The sequence below is a fragment of the Musca autumnalis genome, unplaced genomic scaffold (assembly GCF_047663935.1).
Source record: "Musca autumnalis isolate F117 unplaced genomic scaffold, ASM4766393v1 scaffold_2, whole genome shotgun sequence".
NCBI classification, from domain to species: Eukaryota; Metazoa; Arthropoda; class Insecta; order Diptera; family Muscidae; genus Musca; species Musca autumnalis.
Window position 1 is genome coordinate 202519910 of NW_027411755.1, and position 16094 is coordinate 202536003.

Genomic DNA, 16094 nt, shown 5'->3' on the forward strand with positions numbered 1-16094 from the left:
AAAAAGAGAGAAATAAAAAGCTGAAAAAAATCGATATCTACAGGAGTCAGAATGAAGTCCGTAAGTTCTCCGAAAGAGTCAAACATCAAACTGATGGCTTTGGTAGAGGCACATCCTACTGTAGAGATCAGCAAGGTAATTTGGTAACTGATACAGAGAGTGTGCTCAGGAAATGGAAAGAATATTTTTCCAAACTGTTGGTATCCAATAGTAGCGAAGACGGCGAAGACACCACAGATCCAATCCCAGAAGATTGTATTGAATGTATACCGCCCGGCAGGAGCCGGTGGCTTACCAGCCGATCTGTTTAAAACCGGAGGCGACATGCTGATAAGGTGTATGCATCAGCTAGTTAGCACCATCTGCGGCTTTAGACCTGGAAAGTCCACCATTGACCAGATATTTACCCTGCGAGAAATCCTGGAGAAGACCCAAGAGATGCAGATCGACATCTACCACCTACCAGCCTTAGACAGCCCGCTGCGTTCAAAGGTATTCCATGCCAAGTCTGAATTTGTTATCCCCGCAAAGCTCATAAGGCTTTTTAAAATGACATTAACTGATACTCGGTTCTCAGTTAAAATATGAAAGAACCTATCCGAACAATTCTGTACCAATAGAGGTTTCAGGCAATAATACAGCCTATCATATGACTTGTTCAACATCCTGCTGGAAAACGTCATACCAGATGCAAATGTCAAAAAAATTACACAATTTACAGCAACAGCCACATGTTACTTGCTTATGCTGACGACATTGACACCAAGGGACGATCAGTAAAGGAAGTAACTGATACCTTTAAGAAGGTCGAAGGAGAATCAGCAAAAGTGGGTCTGGCGGTAAACGGCGAAAAAACAAATTTGATGGTGTTGACGCGCAATGAGTCCATAGAGCACGGACCAACAGTGGAAGTTGGTTCCTATAATTTTGAGGTAGTAAAAGACTTCTTCTACCTCGGCACCGCCATAAACACAACAAACAAATCAGTTGTGAAATAGCAAGAAGAATTGTACTGATGCTAGTTTGGCTTAAGTAAGCAGTTAAAAAACAAAGCCACATCTCCTCAAACAAAAACAACGCTTTACAAAACACTGATACTACCTGTGCTAATGTATGGTTCCGAAGTCTGGGTACTTGCGCAAGCAGATAAATCAGGGCTTGGTGTGTTTGAGGGAAAAATTCTTCGAAAGTTGACGGTGAATATTGACGACGCATGAACCACGAGCTGTATCAGCTAGACAACGACATCAGTATAGATAAACGTATCGAGATGTAACGAGTGCGTTGGCTAGGCCATATCATAAGAATGAGCGATGATGAACCGAGGCGTATAAATACGGGCCACATGACGTTACACGCAGAACTGGCAGGCAGAGATGAAAAGACGCGGTATTCCAAAAACAAATGTTCTGTAATGGGCCAGCTAAGTATATAAGTAAGGAGTGTGTAAAATGGCATAAGCAGTAAAATGTCTAAAATATGGTTGAATGAAAAAGCTGCGCAAAAATGTCTACACTGAGAGGTTTTGTATAAGCAATTCAGCTATAGAATTTTGATTCCTTTCAGACACTATAATACGTTTTTTGTATCGAATAATTAATGAAATGTTTGATTTATTTTTGTTTTCAATCAAACAAACATTTCCTACAACAACAAGAGTTTGGTAGTAATTCGAAAAAAAATTTTATTCAAATCGTCTTAAAGAAGCAGGTCATTACTAAAGATAATATATTATTATTACATATTTATACAAACCTTATTAAGTTGTTCCGAATTGTAACCAGCAACCAGGAACAAAATATTGGAGCACACATCCTGAGTCATGGCATTGTCATGACAAACCACCTGTGTTTGTTCGACGAGAAATTTGGTGTTTGGCATAAATTCGGTGATGCGTAACATGCGTGTGGCGGCCTGAACAAAGAAAAAGATAATTATTATATTTACATGTATAAATTGTTACACTTATAACAACAATACACGTTGACATGACAAAACTCTTAGCAAACGACAATGGCACAAATGTATGAATATGCATTTTTACAAGTTTTAAAATTTTCACTTTCATCCTTTGAGTTTGCCATAATAACCCTGTTCTAGACATACGAACTTACGGTTAAAAAGTCCAAAAACAGCACCAATGTACGGAACAAAGGACTCTTCATGTCAGCAATATAGGCAATGGGTGCCAAAGCATGCATTGATAAAATTTTCTGGGCATATTGTGGCTGCTCCGAACACAGCACCCAAAAGACGGCAGTACCCTAACAGAAGATAAAAAAAAGATATTTATAAAATTATAAAAAACACAATTTGGAAATATTTGCTTCTAATCACCTGAGAATGTCCAATATAATGCAACTGGTCATAACCCGTCTTTGCCAAAATATAATCAATGGAGGCTGGTAAGTCGTATTTGCCCATTTCATGGAATGTAAAATCCCAAAATTCCATGTAATCACTATTGAGGCTGGTGTGATTTTTCGAATAACGATTACCACGAGCATTACCCATCCACACATCATAGCCCAAATCAGATAGCATATAACCTAAAATCGTATTACAAGGTGTACATAAAAGTTATTGTTTCCCAATGCCACATAAAACTTACCTAGCCCTGACTTGGGGCCCATTAGCACCCATGTTGCCGATGTATCCAATATGCCGTGCATAAGTAGCACCGGTTGTGCTCCCTTCTTTGGTATTCGATGCATTTCCAGTATATAACCATCTTTGGTTACCACGGTATGCGTTTCTGAGGGATAGCCATATTTCCGTATTAATTTGGGCTACAAAGAACAAATAAAAGAAAAGAAAAAAAACAGACATTAGAATAGTTGGTAAAGAAATTGTTCGTGCAACTACGTGAGAATTTGTAAATTTATGACAATCGTTTTGCAAAATGTTCCTAGGGAGTGTCCCTTCAACTTTGTTGGCCATCATGCTACCCAGTAAAAACATTTTCATAGAATTTATTATGAAAAATAATTGTTGTGTAATGGCAGTGAAGGTATTTTCATTAAATTAATTATTGTTTGCATTTTATCAGCTATCAGTGTTAACAATATTCTGTCAATGTCTATTTGTTAATGTAAAAATAATTATTTAATTTCTATAAACGATAGTCATGATTTGGTAATTAATACTCTGTCGTGGATAACAAATGATGAGCAAACATTGCAATTAAAAAAAAACATGTTTTTTTTTAGTTTGAATAAATTGACATTTAAGTGGGAGTCGAGAGTAGGTCATGAAAGGAGTGGAGGAAATTTTAAAACATATACTTAATGTAAAAAAAATGTTTCGTAAATCTGGTTTTCAGTCCACCACGAAGGATTTGACTATATTTCCAACTATGAGAGCTATACCAGCACATTTCTCAAATCATAGAAATGCGTTCTTCTACCTCTGAACACAAATTACCATAAAAATTATTTTTGAATATGTGACTAAAATATATGTAGTCATATAATATAATATTGGTCCAAATAGAACAAATCTTTTATTTTGTTTTCTTATGCCCACAGCCTTTATGCTATGGGGATTTCTGAGTGAAATCGGACACTTTTTCAAAATGAGGTTTTTGATTTCCTTAATTTGTTGCTGTGGTAATGCTGCTCATCAGCAAAACATTTCAGTATACTTACAGATTTTTTGACCATAGGCTCCAGAGATATCGCGCCTTGAAAAAGTCGAATTCTGTAAAAACTATATGCAAAGAAATACTCATAATTTCTTTAATATTGGTCCAATTTAAAAAAATCTTTTTTTGTATGTTTTGTTGTTTTATCAGTTATTTAATAAAAAATAGAAAATAAAATTGAACAGTAGACTTATTCGCGATTTAATATTTAAAATCAAATTTTAACAATGATTGACCCCTTCGATTTTCTTGAAATTTGTTTGTATTAAACTACGATCAATTACAAAAATGTTAAGTCATATTTGGTAGTGAGATTCGAATAATTACTGTTTTTTCTTAATTTTTTAAAATGTGTCAATACAATTTTTCCTTTTTACCAAGGTGAAATATTTGTTATTTTATCAAAAATTTTAAAAATTATTTCCTTTTTACCTTTTGTTTTGTTGTTTTATTTATGAATTTATCTTATACATCGTAAAAACGCAGTTATTTTTCGATTTTGAAAATGGATTAGTAATTATTGTACCAGCCGGACAATAAATTAAACTGACGATCAAATAACTACAGCTCGGGAATTATATGACTGAACATCCGAGCCAAATAATCTACTAAACATTAAAAGGATATTTTCTTCAGAAGGTGATTATTTAAATATTTAATTTAAAACTATCGCGGGCACAAAAAAACTTCATTCAGTAATACCCACTAATGCTGGTACACCAGGTTTTTGGTAAAATATCATAGTTTGCACAGTGGTATATAGGAAAATACTTTTTTGACAAATTTAAAAAAATTCCAAAAAATAGTAATCATTCGAATCCCACTACCAAATAGGACTTAAAATTTTTGTAATTGATTGTAGTTTAATACAAAAAATTTAAAGAAAATCGAAGTGGTCAATCATTGTTAAAAATTGATACAAGTCCACTGTGCTTTTTTCCTATTTTTTATTAATTAACTGGTAAAACAATCAAACATACAAAAAATTATTTTTTCAAATTGGACCAATCTTAAAGAAGTTATTAATATTTCTTTGCATATAGTTTTTACAGAATTTGACATTTTCAAGGCGCGATATCTCTTAAATGGTTTTGCTGATAATCAGCATCACCACAGCTAAAAATTAAGGAAATCAAAAACCTAATTTTGAAAAAGTGTCCGATTTCACTCAGAAATCCCCATATACACTTTCATACGGGCAAAATGTGCATCAGTTTTGGACCCCAAGTATGTTCAGAGGAAATTCGTTTCAGGCAATTTGGAGTTGATTTAGCCATGTCCGTCAGTATGTTCGTCTGTCTGTCTGGCTGGCTGGTGTGCACGATAACTCTCGAAGGATCAACCCGGGGTTTAAAAGCCAGCATCTAAAAATATTAGCATTAGCTGTACACTTCAACTGCTACACAATATTGACACACACGGCTAAATAAGCAACCGAACGTATATTTATTTTTGTACATTTTTGCTTATTTCGTTTTTTACGCCTAATTTTTTTTCGTTAGGCAGTCGGCTGGCCATTCGTCGCAGCGAATTAACAACCGAGGGTATTTTTGTGATTAGAGTTGCCAACGCAGTAATAAAAAGGTGTCATTTAATGTCAAAACGCCCCCATCATATGGTAGAACCTAAAGAATACTGCCTAGGAAAATGTTCGATGACAAATCATGAGTTGAGTCATGGGTGCAAGTGACATGTCATAGGTGAAAATTTAGGTGAATCACCAATGACATTTACAAGGGAGTGACACACACTTTCATCAATTCATTGTCATATCATTTAGCACCAGTTCATTGTCATAGCATCTTGCACCAGTTTATCATCATAGCACCTTGCACCAGTTCATTGTCATGGCATTTTGCATCAGTTCATTGCCATAGCATCCTGCACCAGTTCATTGCCATGGCTTCTTGCACCAGTTCATTGTCACGGCTTCTTGCACCAATGCTTTGGATCCGGGTTTTCGCCAATCAGAAATAAAATTTGCAATACAGTTATGTAATTTGTTGAACTAATAAGAATACAATGCACAGATTATTTGTATCGCTAGATGTTATTTTTCTTTATTTTGTATGTAATTTTCAAAATTATATATTATATTAATCCGCAATATCATATTTATCTCTTCCGATGGCTGCAAGATATTTCTTTCAACTTGGGGTTCCGTTTTTCCAATATTCGATAAATTATGTGTCAATCTCTGAACCAACCTCATCGTTTGGGAAATCTAGTATAAATTTGAAAACTTATCCTGTAATAGCCATGTTATGGTCTCTTTTATACTTATTTTACCGATCTTCTACTTTGCTTCTCTACTTTTGGATGCTATGTTTTGTGATATCATATTGAATTTGGTCTTTCCATTGGAGTTTTGTTCTTCACTCGGGTGGCGTAACTTCAAATGGCTCGTATTCATATGCCGGTGGCATCTTTATCCATCCAGTTAACATGACCCAGCCAACCCAATAATTGCACCTCGATATGTTTACTATATCGGTGTTGGTAGACTGGTGGAGCTCGTGGTTTATAGACCGGGCCTTTTTCATACTTCTTTTTAATATCCCCAAAACGAAACAGGTTTCAAAACACAAAATATATTTTTCTTTTGTTTTATATCAATTTACATGGTATTTTTAATTAAAATATATAAATTTTGCCAATATCGATCACTTTAATCTGACTTTTATTTTCTGCAAGTACACAATTATTCGGGTACATGAGTATTTGATAATTTATTGTGCGGGTACTTATCAATTTATTTAAACTCATGACAATATTATGACAAAGATCGGATCCTTCACAACTTCAATTGCACTCATGAAAATTCGATGAAACAGATCGGATCTTTCACGGCTTCAATTGCACTCATGATAACTCTTAAAGGGTGGAACCGATTTGGCCCATACTTTTCACATCGTGAAATGTTTACTAGACGTAAATGAGGTTCCAAGATGGACTCAATCGATCCACTTCTTCGGGTACCTCCCACACACAGTTTCGGAAAATTTCAGCTTTGCTCCTGCTCTCGAATTGCTTTGATTATTGTAACAACTTGTATTCATCAGGGGAAAGTCTATACTTGCTGAGAAAATAGCCTGAAAGGTGCAAAAAAACCCCCTATGACAGCGTATGTAGTGGTTGGAGCGCAAGATAATTCTCCAACGGATCTGCCGATTCGGTCTAAAATTGGGCCTTCGTAATATTTGGTCCAAACTTAGTTTAAGTTCGAAGATAAACCATATCGGTCCACTCCTTCAGGTACCTTCCCCACAAAAGCTCAAAAATTTTCGAAAAAATTGTGCGCACGATAACTCTTTATGGGAGTGACCAATTTGGTCCATACTTTACACATCCTAAATTATCTATCAGATATAGACCATATTGTGGACTATATTTGTACACTCCTTCGGGTACTTTCCTCACAAAATTTCGGATAAGTTCACTTTAAGACCTGCTCTTGAATCATTTTGATTTTTGTTCAAGCAACTTGCATTTTCTGCCTCAATAACGACAGTAAAATTTGTTTCAGGGGCAAGTCCACACTTCTTGAGAAAACTGCCCGAAAGGTGTAAAATATCCCTATTGCATCATAGGTAGTGACTGGATAACTCTCGTACTGATCAAACGATTTGGTCCAAAATTTGGCCTTCCTCATATTTTGCTCAAACCTAATTTTAGTTCGAAGATGGGCAATACCGGCATACAACTTCTGGTACTTCCCCCCGGCATACAACTTCCTATATGTAAAAAATTTCACTAAAATGGTATGCACCATATCTCTTGAACGGGGCAACCAATTTGGTCCAAACTTTGGATATCCTAATATTTTGTCCAAACTCAGTTTAACTACTAAAATGGCCAATCATGGCTCCTATCCTTAGGGTATCTCCCCCACAAAAGTTCAACATTTGTGTGTAAGAGCAGTTTAGGCTCTGTTCGAGGATCCTTTGGAAATGTATACCGATGCTGTTCGTTATGGCCCGAACGCTGTAAAACCCGCTATGGCACTATGTTTAGTGGACCGATTCGGTCCAAAATTTGTCAGTCCTAAATTTTTGCCCAAACTGAAATTAATTTCTAAGATGGGCCATTTAGGTCCACTCGTTTGGGTACCTCTCCAACAATAGTTCAAAACTTTTCACTAAAATGGTACGCGCGATAACTCTTCCAAGGCAGTACCCGATTTGGTCACTTTGGACATCATAATATTTCTACGAGACATAGATCAGGTTAGAATATGGACTATATACGTCAACTCCTTCGAATGCCTCCCACACCAACTTTCGGAAAAGTGCTGGTTAGGACCACCTCTCGAATCGTTTTGATTTTTCTTGCAACAGGTTACACCCAAGGCCCCTATTACGATTGTACAAGTTTTTTCCGTGGCAAGTCCATACATTTTGAGAAAATCATCTGAAAATTTAAAAAAAAATCTCTACGGCCAGCATGTGTAGTGGCTGGTGCATACGGCAACTCCCGAACCGAATACTGCATTGGTCCACACTTTGTATATTGTAATATTTTATTGAATATTAGGTGAAATTCGAAGATGGTGCTTATAGGTCCGCTCCTGCCGGCACCTTCCCCACAAAAGTTCGAAAGTATTAGCGAATTTTGGTACGCCGATATCTCAGAGCAACCGATTTGGTACAAACTTTGGATCTCGAAATATTTTGTCCAAACTTTGTTTATGTTCAAAAGTGGGCCCTATCGGTTAGCAACTTGGTGTACCACCCTCACAAATATTCAACACATTTGTTTGAGTGCGGTTAAGGGTCAGTACGAGGATCCTATGGACATTTTTACCGATGGTACTCATAGTGTCCCTGTTTACAGCGCTATGATGTTTTTTCGTCGGCAAGTGCATGTTTTCTGATATAATGGTCCAAAAGCTCTAAATTATATGGTAAGCAACTGAAATGGCTTGTGGGCACAATATCTATAGAGAGGAATCACTTCCCAAAAAAAAAGCCCCACTTCCAAAATGGACTATGTCGGGGTACATTTCTTTAGGTACCTCTCCCGCAAATCTTTTGAGCTTTAATACAAATCCATATTTTTGTCGACAAGTTAGTTCGCACTCCCAAAATTCTGAAAATGCCGTTTTTGGGAAAAAGTGTTTCAATACACACAGGCTGTCGACAAAGCCGACTGATAATTTTTGACTTGTTTTTATCTATGTTGATTAATATAGTTTAATTATCACCAAGTGGCAATAAGAAAAACTAAACAAATATTTAACTAAAAACCCTGCCCAGTTCATCTAAAAAGCTTCGCTGGGTATTTTAGTTGCCGGCATTTACCTTCCGCTTGCAAATGCATTTATTATTGACTTCAGTTTTTCTTTAATTCTTTTCTTTTTTGTGTGATGTTTTTCATTCTTTTAGCTGTTCACTTTCTATTTGACTTTCATTTACTTTGATTACTTTGCTTTAATTAGAATTGCATTTGATGTCTATGTATGTGTGTTCGCTTTTTCTTGTGTCCTGAATTGCAAATGTATTATTGTTAACTATTCATTTCTTTTATCATTTTCATTTAAACCTTAAATCACCATGCGATCTAGATTTCAAAACCGGAAATGGTTTGAATCAATTACCTAAAAGCGCTCAGAGGAGACCTTCATAGACCTCCTCTTTTGACATCATAGATTTATGGGTTAATGCACAAATACAAATTGCATTTTCATTTGAGAGAATTCAAAAAGGTATGGCTGTTAGTTTTAACCCTCCAGTTCACACCCTCTATACCTGTACATATTATGCAAATTATGTTAGGATTATAATAATTGCACGGCCCTTTTGTGTATAAACTATAATTGAGCTAGTTTTTTGGATATCTTTCTTTACCTGTTCAACTTTATTTAATTGAAATTGTATAAATCTCTGCTGTAATTGCCAAAAATGTTAATTTTTATGCTAAATATCTTAAATTGCGTTTAAATTTCTTACACATCTACATGCTCAACTCTTGATTTGTAATGACGTCAATGATATCAGTTTATCAATACTGCTGCTCTAAGATATTTGTTATGTATTTTTCGCAAAAATAGAAAAAAAAAACAACGCCTGTCAAAGTCATAACAATATCCCGCATATGATTGAAGATTATTATCGTTATCGAAGCAAACATGCCTTGGGCATTGTCATGGAGAAAACAATAAATTTTAATTGAACACCGACAGGTTGTTGCGGGTGGAGTTCAATGAAAGCTGTACGATGAGAAAATACACCACATGTTGTGTATCAATAAATTATAATTATTATTTAAATAATTGATTTACATAAACATGTCTTTAATTACCTCAACAAATGTTAGATTGTATAATCAAATTTTGTTTCACTTGCTTAGTCGGCGGCAAGCATGTAATGAATTACGATATGTTGATCCAAAGAAGGCAAGTGGCAATTAAATAAAAAAAAAAACTATACCAATGACTTACGGTTCTTTTTGGTTATACGTATGATAATTGAAAATACACCTATGTTGCGATGACATATTTGCACTATAAACCCCATCAGCACACTGAAATATCACAAGGGTCAAGGTATCAAACAGGACTAAATCTTCGGAGCTTAAAATAACTAGAAAACAGTAAACAAGTTAAAAAGTATCAGTCGGTTTTGTCGACAGAGATATACCCTCAGCCTGTTTGGATTAAACTTTTATCTATTGACAATAACGAATCTAATACCGGCTACGCCGATTTTGTGGTCCTTGTTGGAAGTGTGAACTTGCCAACAAAGAAAATATATATTTGGTTTGAAGCTTAAAAGTGTTGGACTTGAAGGAATGGACCGACATAGTTCCTTTATGAAAGTGGATCTTATTTTACGAGTTATTGGATTCGATGCATATTGTACCCACCAGTCGTTTCAGTTGGTCACCGCATAACTTAAAGGTTTTAGAAGCATAAACTTACCCACGAAAAACATAATATCGCTTAAACAGGGCCGCAAAGAATAGCATCGGTATAGTTTTCCAAAGGAAATTCGAACAGATCCTAAACTGCACTTAAACAAAAGTTTTGAATTTTTGTGGGTGTGGTACCCTAAGGAGAGAACCGATATGGGCCATTTTAAATTTGGACAAAATATTAGGAGATCCAAACTTTGGACCAAATTGGTTGCCTCCTTCAAGAGATATCGTACATACCATTTTAGTGAAAAGTTTTAACTTTTGGGGGGAGGTACTGGAATTTCTGAACCCAATCGGTTGATCGTTCGTATTGTGCGATCCAGCCACTAGGGTTTTTTACACCTTTCGGGATATTTTCTCAGGAAGTATAACATGCCCCTGATAAAACCTGTACCGACGTAATGGGGGCAGTAGAGTTGGGTAATCTAGTTCCTTGTACTAGTTCCAAAACCTATAAGCAACGTCATATATTAAGTATACACACTTATTCATAGAAGAAATGTGGGCCATTGGAACTGCGAACTAGATAGTTCCATACAAGTCGTTACAACAAAGATCAAAAAGATTCGAAAGGAGGACTTAAACTCCCGAAGGAGTTGACATAAAACATACTCGAATCTGATCTATATCTCGTAGAAATATTACGATTTGTAAAGTATGGACCAAATCGGTTACTGCCTTCGAGAGTTATTTTTTGAACATTTAGGGGATGCACCTAAAGGCTCATCTTAAACGAAGTTCAGTCAAAATATTACGATGGCCACATTTTGGACCGAATTGGCAGATCCGTTCGAGAGTTATGATGTGCTCCAACCACTAAACATGGACCACAAGGGTTTTTTACAACCTTCGGGAGTATGGAAGTATAGATTTGCTCCTGATAAATTTGTACCGACGTAATGGGAGCAGCAAATACAAATTGGTACAACAAGAAAAATAACAGTGATTGGAGAGTGGTACCGTTCTATGGGGGCTACTTGAAGGCGTGGACCTGTACGGACAAATTTCGGGGGGAAGTTTTACACCACTAACGAAGACTAAATACCAATTTCAGGGTGGACCTATACCTACTTATTCAGAGGGGGAAGCTGAATACCCCCAACGAAGACTAAATACCAAATGTCAGCCATTTCGATGGATTATTGTGGCCATAACCTTAAAAATACCGAAAATCGGCAAGCACCGTTCTATGGGGGCTATATTAAGGCGTGGACCTGTACCGACATATTTCTGAGAATCATACAAATGTCGTGAACCATTTTTTTCAAGATATAATTAAAAAAACAATCAAAATTTTTACAAAGTGGTTTGTTCATTATTTGAATGGAATATGTAAACGTTATTTTAGTTATTAGTAGGGTTAAGTTTATTCATTCGTGCAACATGAAATAATTTTTAAAGAAAAATATATATTTATTTTTTCATACATTTTCTCAAAAAACTATTTTTGTACCCTACACCACTATGTGGGGAGGGTATTATAAGTCGGTTTTGGCCAAAAAGTTTGTAACGCATCGAAATAATGGTCGTAGACCTATACATACATATGTATACATATATACCAAAATGAATGTCTCGACGAGCTGCGTCGATCTGGCTATGTGTGTCCGTCTGTCCATCTAAACCTTGTAATCACGCTACAGGTCGCAATTTTAATCCGATCGTCACCAAATTTTGGGCGTTGATGAAGGTCCCGGCCCATTGATTTTGGTGATGGTCGGATTTTATTCAGCGGTCGGAATGAGTAAAAGACTTATTTGGAGAAAAAGTCAACGTTTTATTTCAAAGCGAATATCTCCGCTTCTATAAGGGGTATACAAAAGCAAAACCTGCAACGATGAAACTTAGGTTGTCGTAGGTGGTCAAACAACGAAGACATCGCAATAGCCGCTAATAGAACACAACTTCTCATTTTTCCGATTTAAATAATAATGACGAATATCAGCTTTAGTTAGGGACCATCCAAAAGCAAAGTCTGACTATGAAAGTAGAAAATCCCATCTTTACAATGATGTAAAGCAGGTTGGCGTAGGTGGCCAAATATTTTTTTGTAATCACGCTACACTTCGCAATTTTGATTGGATCGTCACGATCGTCGGTGTTAATGGGGGGTCCAACAGAGAAAAAAACCTATTGATTTTGGTAATGGTCGGATATTATTCAGGGGTCGGAATTTGAAAAAAACTTATTTGGAGAAAAGCTCGACGTTTTACTTCAAAGCTAATATCTCTCTTCTGTAAGAGGTATATCGAAAGCAAAACCTGACAAGGAAAGTAGAAAATATCACATTTGCAACGATGGCAAGTAGGTTGTCATAGGTGGTCAAACAACAGAGATATCGCAATAGTCGGTAATGCATCCCTTTTTCCAATTTTTGTGCAATCACACTAGGTCGGAATTTTGATCGGATCCTCACGAATTTTTGGGGGTTGATGGGGGTCTCACAGAGAAAGAAGCCTATTGATGGTTGGCGTACATCCCACTTTTCCATTTTTATACCCTCAGCATTTATGCTAACGAAGGTATATACACTTTCATACGGGCAAAATGTGCCTCATCGAAATAATGGTTTCAGACAATTTGGAGTCGATTGAGCAATGTCCGTCCGTCTGTCTGTCTGGCTGGAGCGCACGATAACTCTCGAACAGATAAAGCGATTCGGTTCAAATTTTGGATTTCGTAATATATTACCCAAACTTAGTTTAAGTTGGGCTATATCGGTCCACTCCTTCCGGTACCTCCCCCACAAAAGTTCGAAAATGTTCGGAAAATTTGTGCGCACTCCTTCAGGTACCTCCCCTACAAAAGTTCAAAAATGTTCGGAAAAATTCTTCCTACGTTAACTCTTGAAGGGAGTGGCCGAATTGGTCTATACTTTACACACCCTAATATATCTACCAGATATGGATCAGGTTCAAATATGGACTATATTTGTCCACTCCATCCTGTACCTCCCACACAAAATTTCGGATAAGTTCACTTTAAGACCTGATATCGAATCACTTTGATTTTTGTTGAAGCAACTTGCATTCGCTGCCTCAATTAGATGGTAAAAGTTTTTTTAGGGGCAAGTCCAGTGTAAAAACCCCCTTTGGCATCATATGTTGTGGCTGGAGACCTACTTCCACAACTGCCAATGTCGATCCATTCCTTTTAGTATCTCCTCCGCAAAACTTTTGATCTTTAATCCTAATCAATATTTTTGTCGGTTCAAACACCCCAAAAACCCCCTTTATACATACGTATTTTGGGAAAATATTGTTTCATTATACACAGGCTGAGGGTATATCCGACTGATACTTTTTTACTTGTTTTATTTGAGTTGTACTGGTGCACTTAAATTCGTTTCAACAAAATTGACCTGTATTAATGAAGTGATTCTGAGCAAAGGCGCTAAGCTATCCCAATTTTAATATTTTGAATTTTACCAGTCAAAAGCTTATGTACAGGGGTACTGTAGGGTATCACATAGTCGGCCCCGACCCGACTATAGCCTTTGCTCACTTGTTTTAAAATCGATTTTTGCATGAACTTTTTTATATTTTGGTGGAATAGACGTTATTTTAGTGATTAATAGGCAAAAGTTCATTCAACCGTGCTACAGAAAATCATTTTTAAGAAAAAATGTCGAAAAGTCATAACCCTAATAAATATGCTCCGCAGGCTTCGATGGAGTCAACAATTGGAAGGCGAAATCACGCTTTTCCAAATTGGAAAAGTAAAGCAACAAATAGAGAGGAATCTTTTCTTAGTTCACATTTATTGTCCAATCGATGAAAACAGTTTACCAGTGCTTTGTAATGGCTAAACAAGTAATCCTACAAAAAATTTTGAAAATCGGGTCAAATTTTAATATTAGCTATATAAAGGGCCCATGGAAACTTTGAGGGCTCAGTGGCACGTGCTAACATATTACGATTGAGCTAAAACTTTGGCAATCTTAATTTTTGACAAAACTTAAAATTTTAGGAGGGTGCCGCATAAAAAAATCCGATTTTTTAAAACCACTCTAATGTTAATATAGGGATCTCTAAGTGATCATACCAATCACAAATTAATAAAACTACAGCATGTAGAATTCTTAGAAATTACAATGAAATTAGTTACTAATTAATTTTATTTTATATTTATTTTTCAGATTCTGCAGCAATAGGTGAGTAAAGTGTTAAAATTCATCTCTTAAAACCTGTTTTAAAATATTTGCTTTTTTATACGACTCTAAAAAATTGTCTTACACTTCTGTACAAACATTCTACAACATTACCATTTTGGTAATAAATAACTAATTACTGAACAGGCGAGACGTACAGCATTTTATCGATCAAATCAGTAATTTAGATTCAAAGTCATAAAAAAGTATTTACAGGTGTTAATTATCTGGCATTTCTATTTATAGCCATAAGAGCAGGACGACAAATGTTAAAGAAGAACATTGCATTAAAAAATAAATAAATGTTGAGCGTATGCTGCAGCTATGATTTTTTTTCAATAGATTGAGAGCAGTTCAATTCTATTCTAGTATAAGGTTCAGGGAACTCATTCCTATGGGGAATTCGTGTCGAACATAGTGCGACATCAATTTTAGTTGTCAAGATAAAATCAATTTCAAATATGAAATCTCCTTATCGCCACATTTTTCATCCGAAAACACGAAATTCCAGCTGTGTGAACCGATTTTGGAAAAGTAATGCTACCTTGCCCGTGACGTGAAATTTGCATTGCTTTGGTACTTATTTACTTAGGAGGCTCTCTACAAAATATTTGGCCTATTAGCCGAACGTCCTGCTTGTACATCATGCTGTCTGTATTTATCGCTTATTCTTATGACAAGGCCTAGCAAATAGAATCGTTGTAGCTCAGTGCATTTAGCTATGCTGATATCGTTGCATAGCCGATACAACTCGCGGTTCATACGATATCGATATTCACGGTCAACGCACTGTCATATCTGCTTGCGAAAGTACCAAGCTTCAAGTAACCAGACTGATTTAAAATATCAAACTATAACAGTTTAGATCCTCTTTCCTACATATTACACTACTTTCAATAAAACTAACCACACGGTGCTCTTGAATCAAATTTAAATGGAAGGTGCTTACACCTGGGAAGTTTTTGCGGATTCTAAAACTGCGATGTTCATAGATGAGAAAAATCAAAAAACAAAAAAAAAATCGCCGGAGCGCTTTTTAAATAAATCGCGATTCAAGTTGACATTTTTAGGGGTTGTTTAGGTTTTTGCGATTTTTCTTGGAAACTGCGAGTCCTATCAAAATTGGAATAAAGAAAATATTGTAGCTATCAAAATTCTCTATAAGATTGACCTTAATGATATTTTCGTAGGTTTTACAGCTTTTGAGATATAGGAGTTGAAATTGGGACAATTCAAATTCACTTCAATTCTGTATCGTCTCCTTATAAAACAATGTCATGATTGCAATTTCCCAACTTAAACTTATATATCTAAAACAAGTAAGAAAAGCGTTAAGTTCGGCCGGGGCGAACTTTTTATACCCTCCACCACAAATTTCAGCCATTT

At 35.9% G+C, this 16094-nt stretch overlaps 1 protein-coding gene across 1 annotated transcript in view; it reads right to left on the reverse strand.

Annotated features, from left to right (window-relative positions):
- LOC141395153 (lipase 3-like) overlaps positions 1-16094 on the reverse strand; it is a 138458-nt gene that overhangs the window by 16873 nt on the left and 105491 nt on the right. Inside the window, exons 2-5 of the mRNA XM_073970639.1 lie at positions 2612-2789; positions 2338-2549; positions 2115-2264; positions 1756-1914 (exon numbers count right to left, since the gene is read on the reverse strand). Of these exons, the coding sequence (XP_073826740.1) occupies positions 1756-1914; positions 2115-2264; positions 2338-2549; positions 2612-2789 (699 nt within the window). The remainder of the gene's footprint in view (positions 1-1755; positions 1915-2114; positions 2265-2337; positions 2550-2611; positions 2790-16094) is intronic.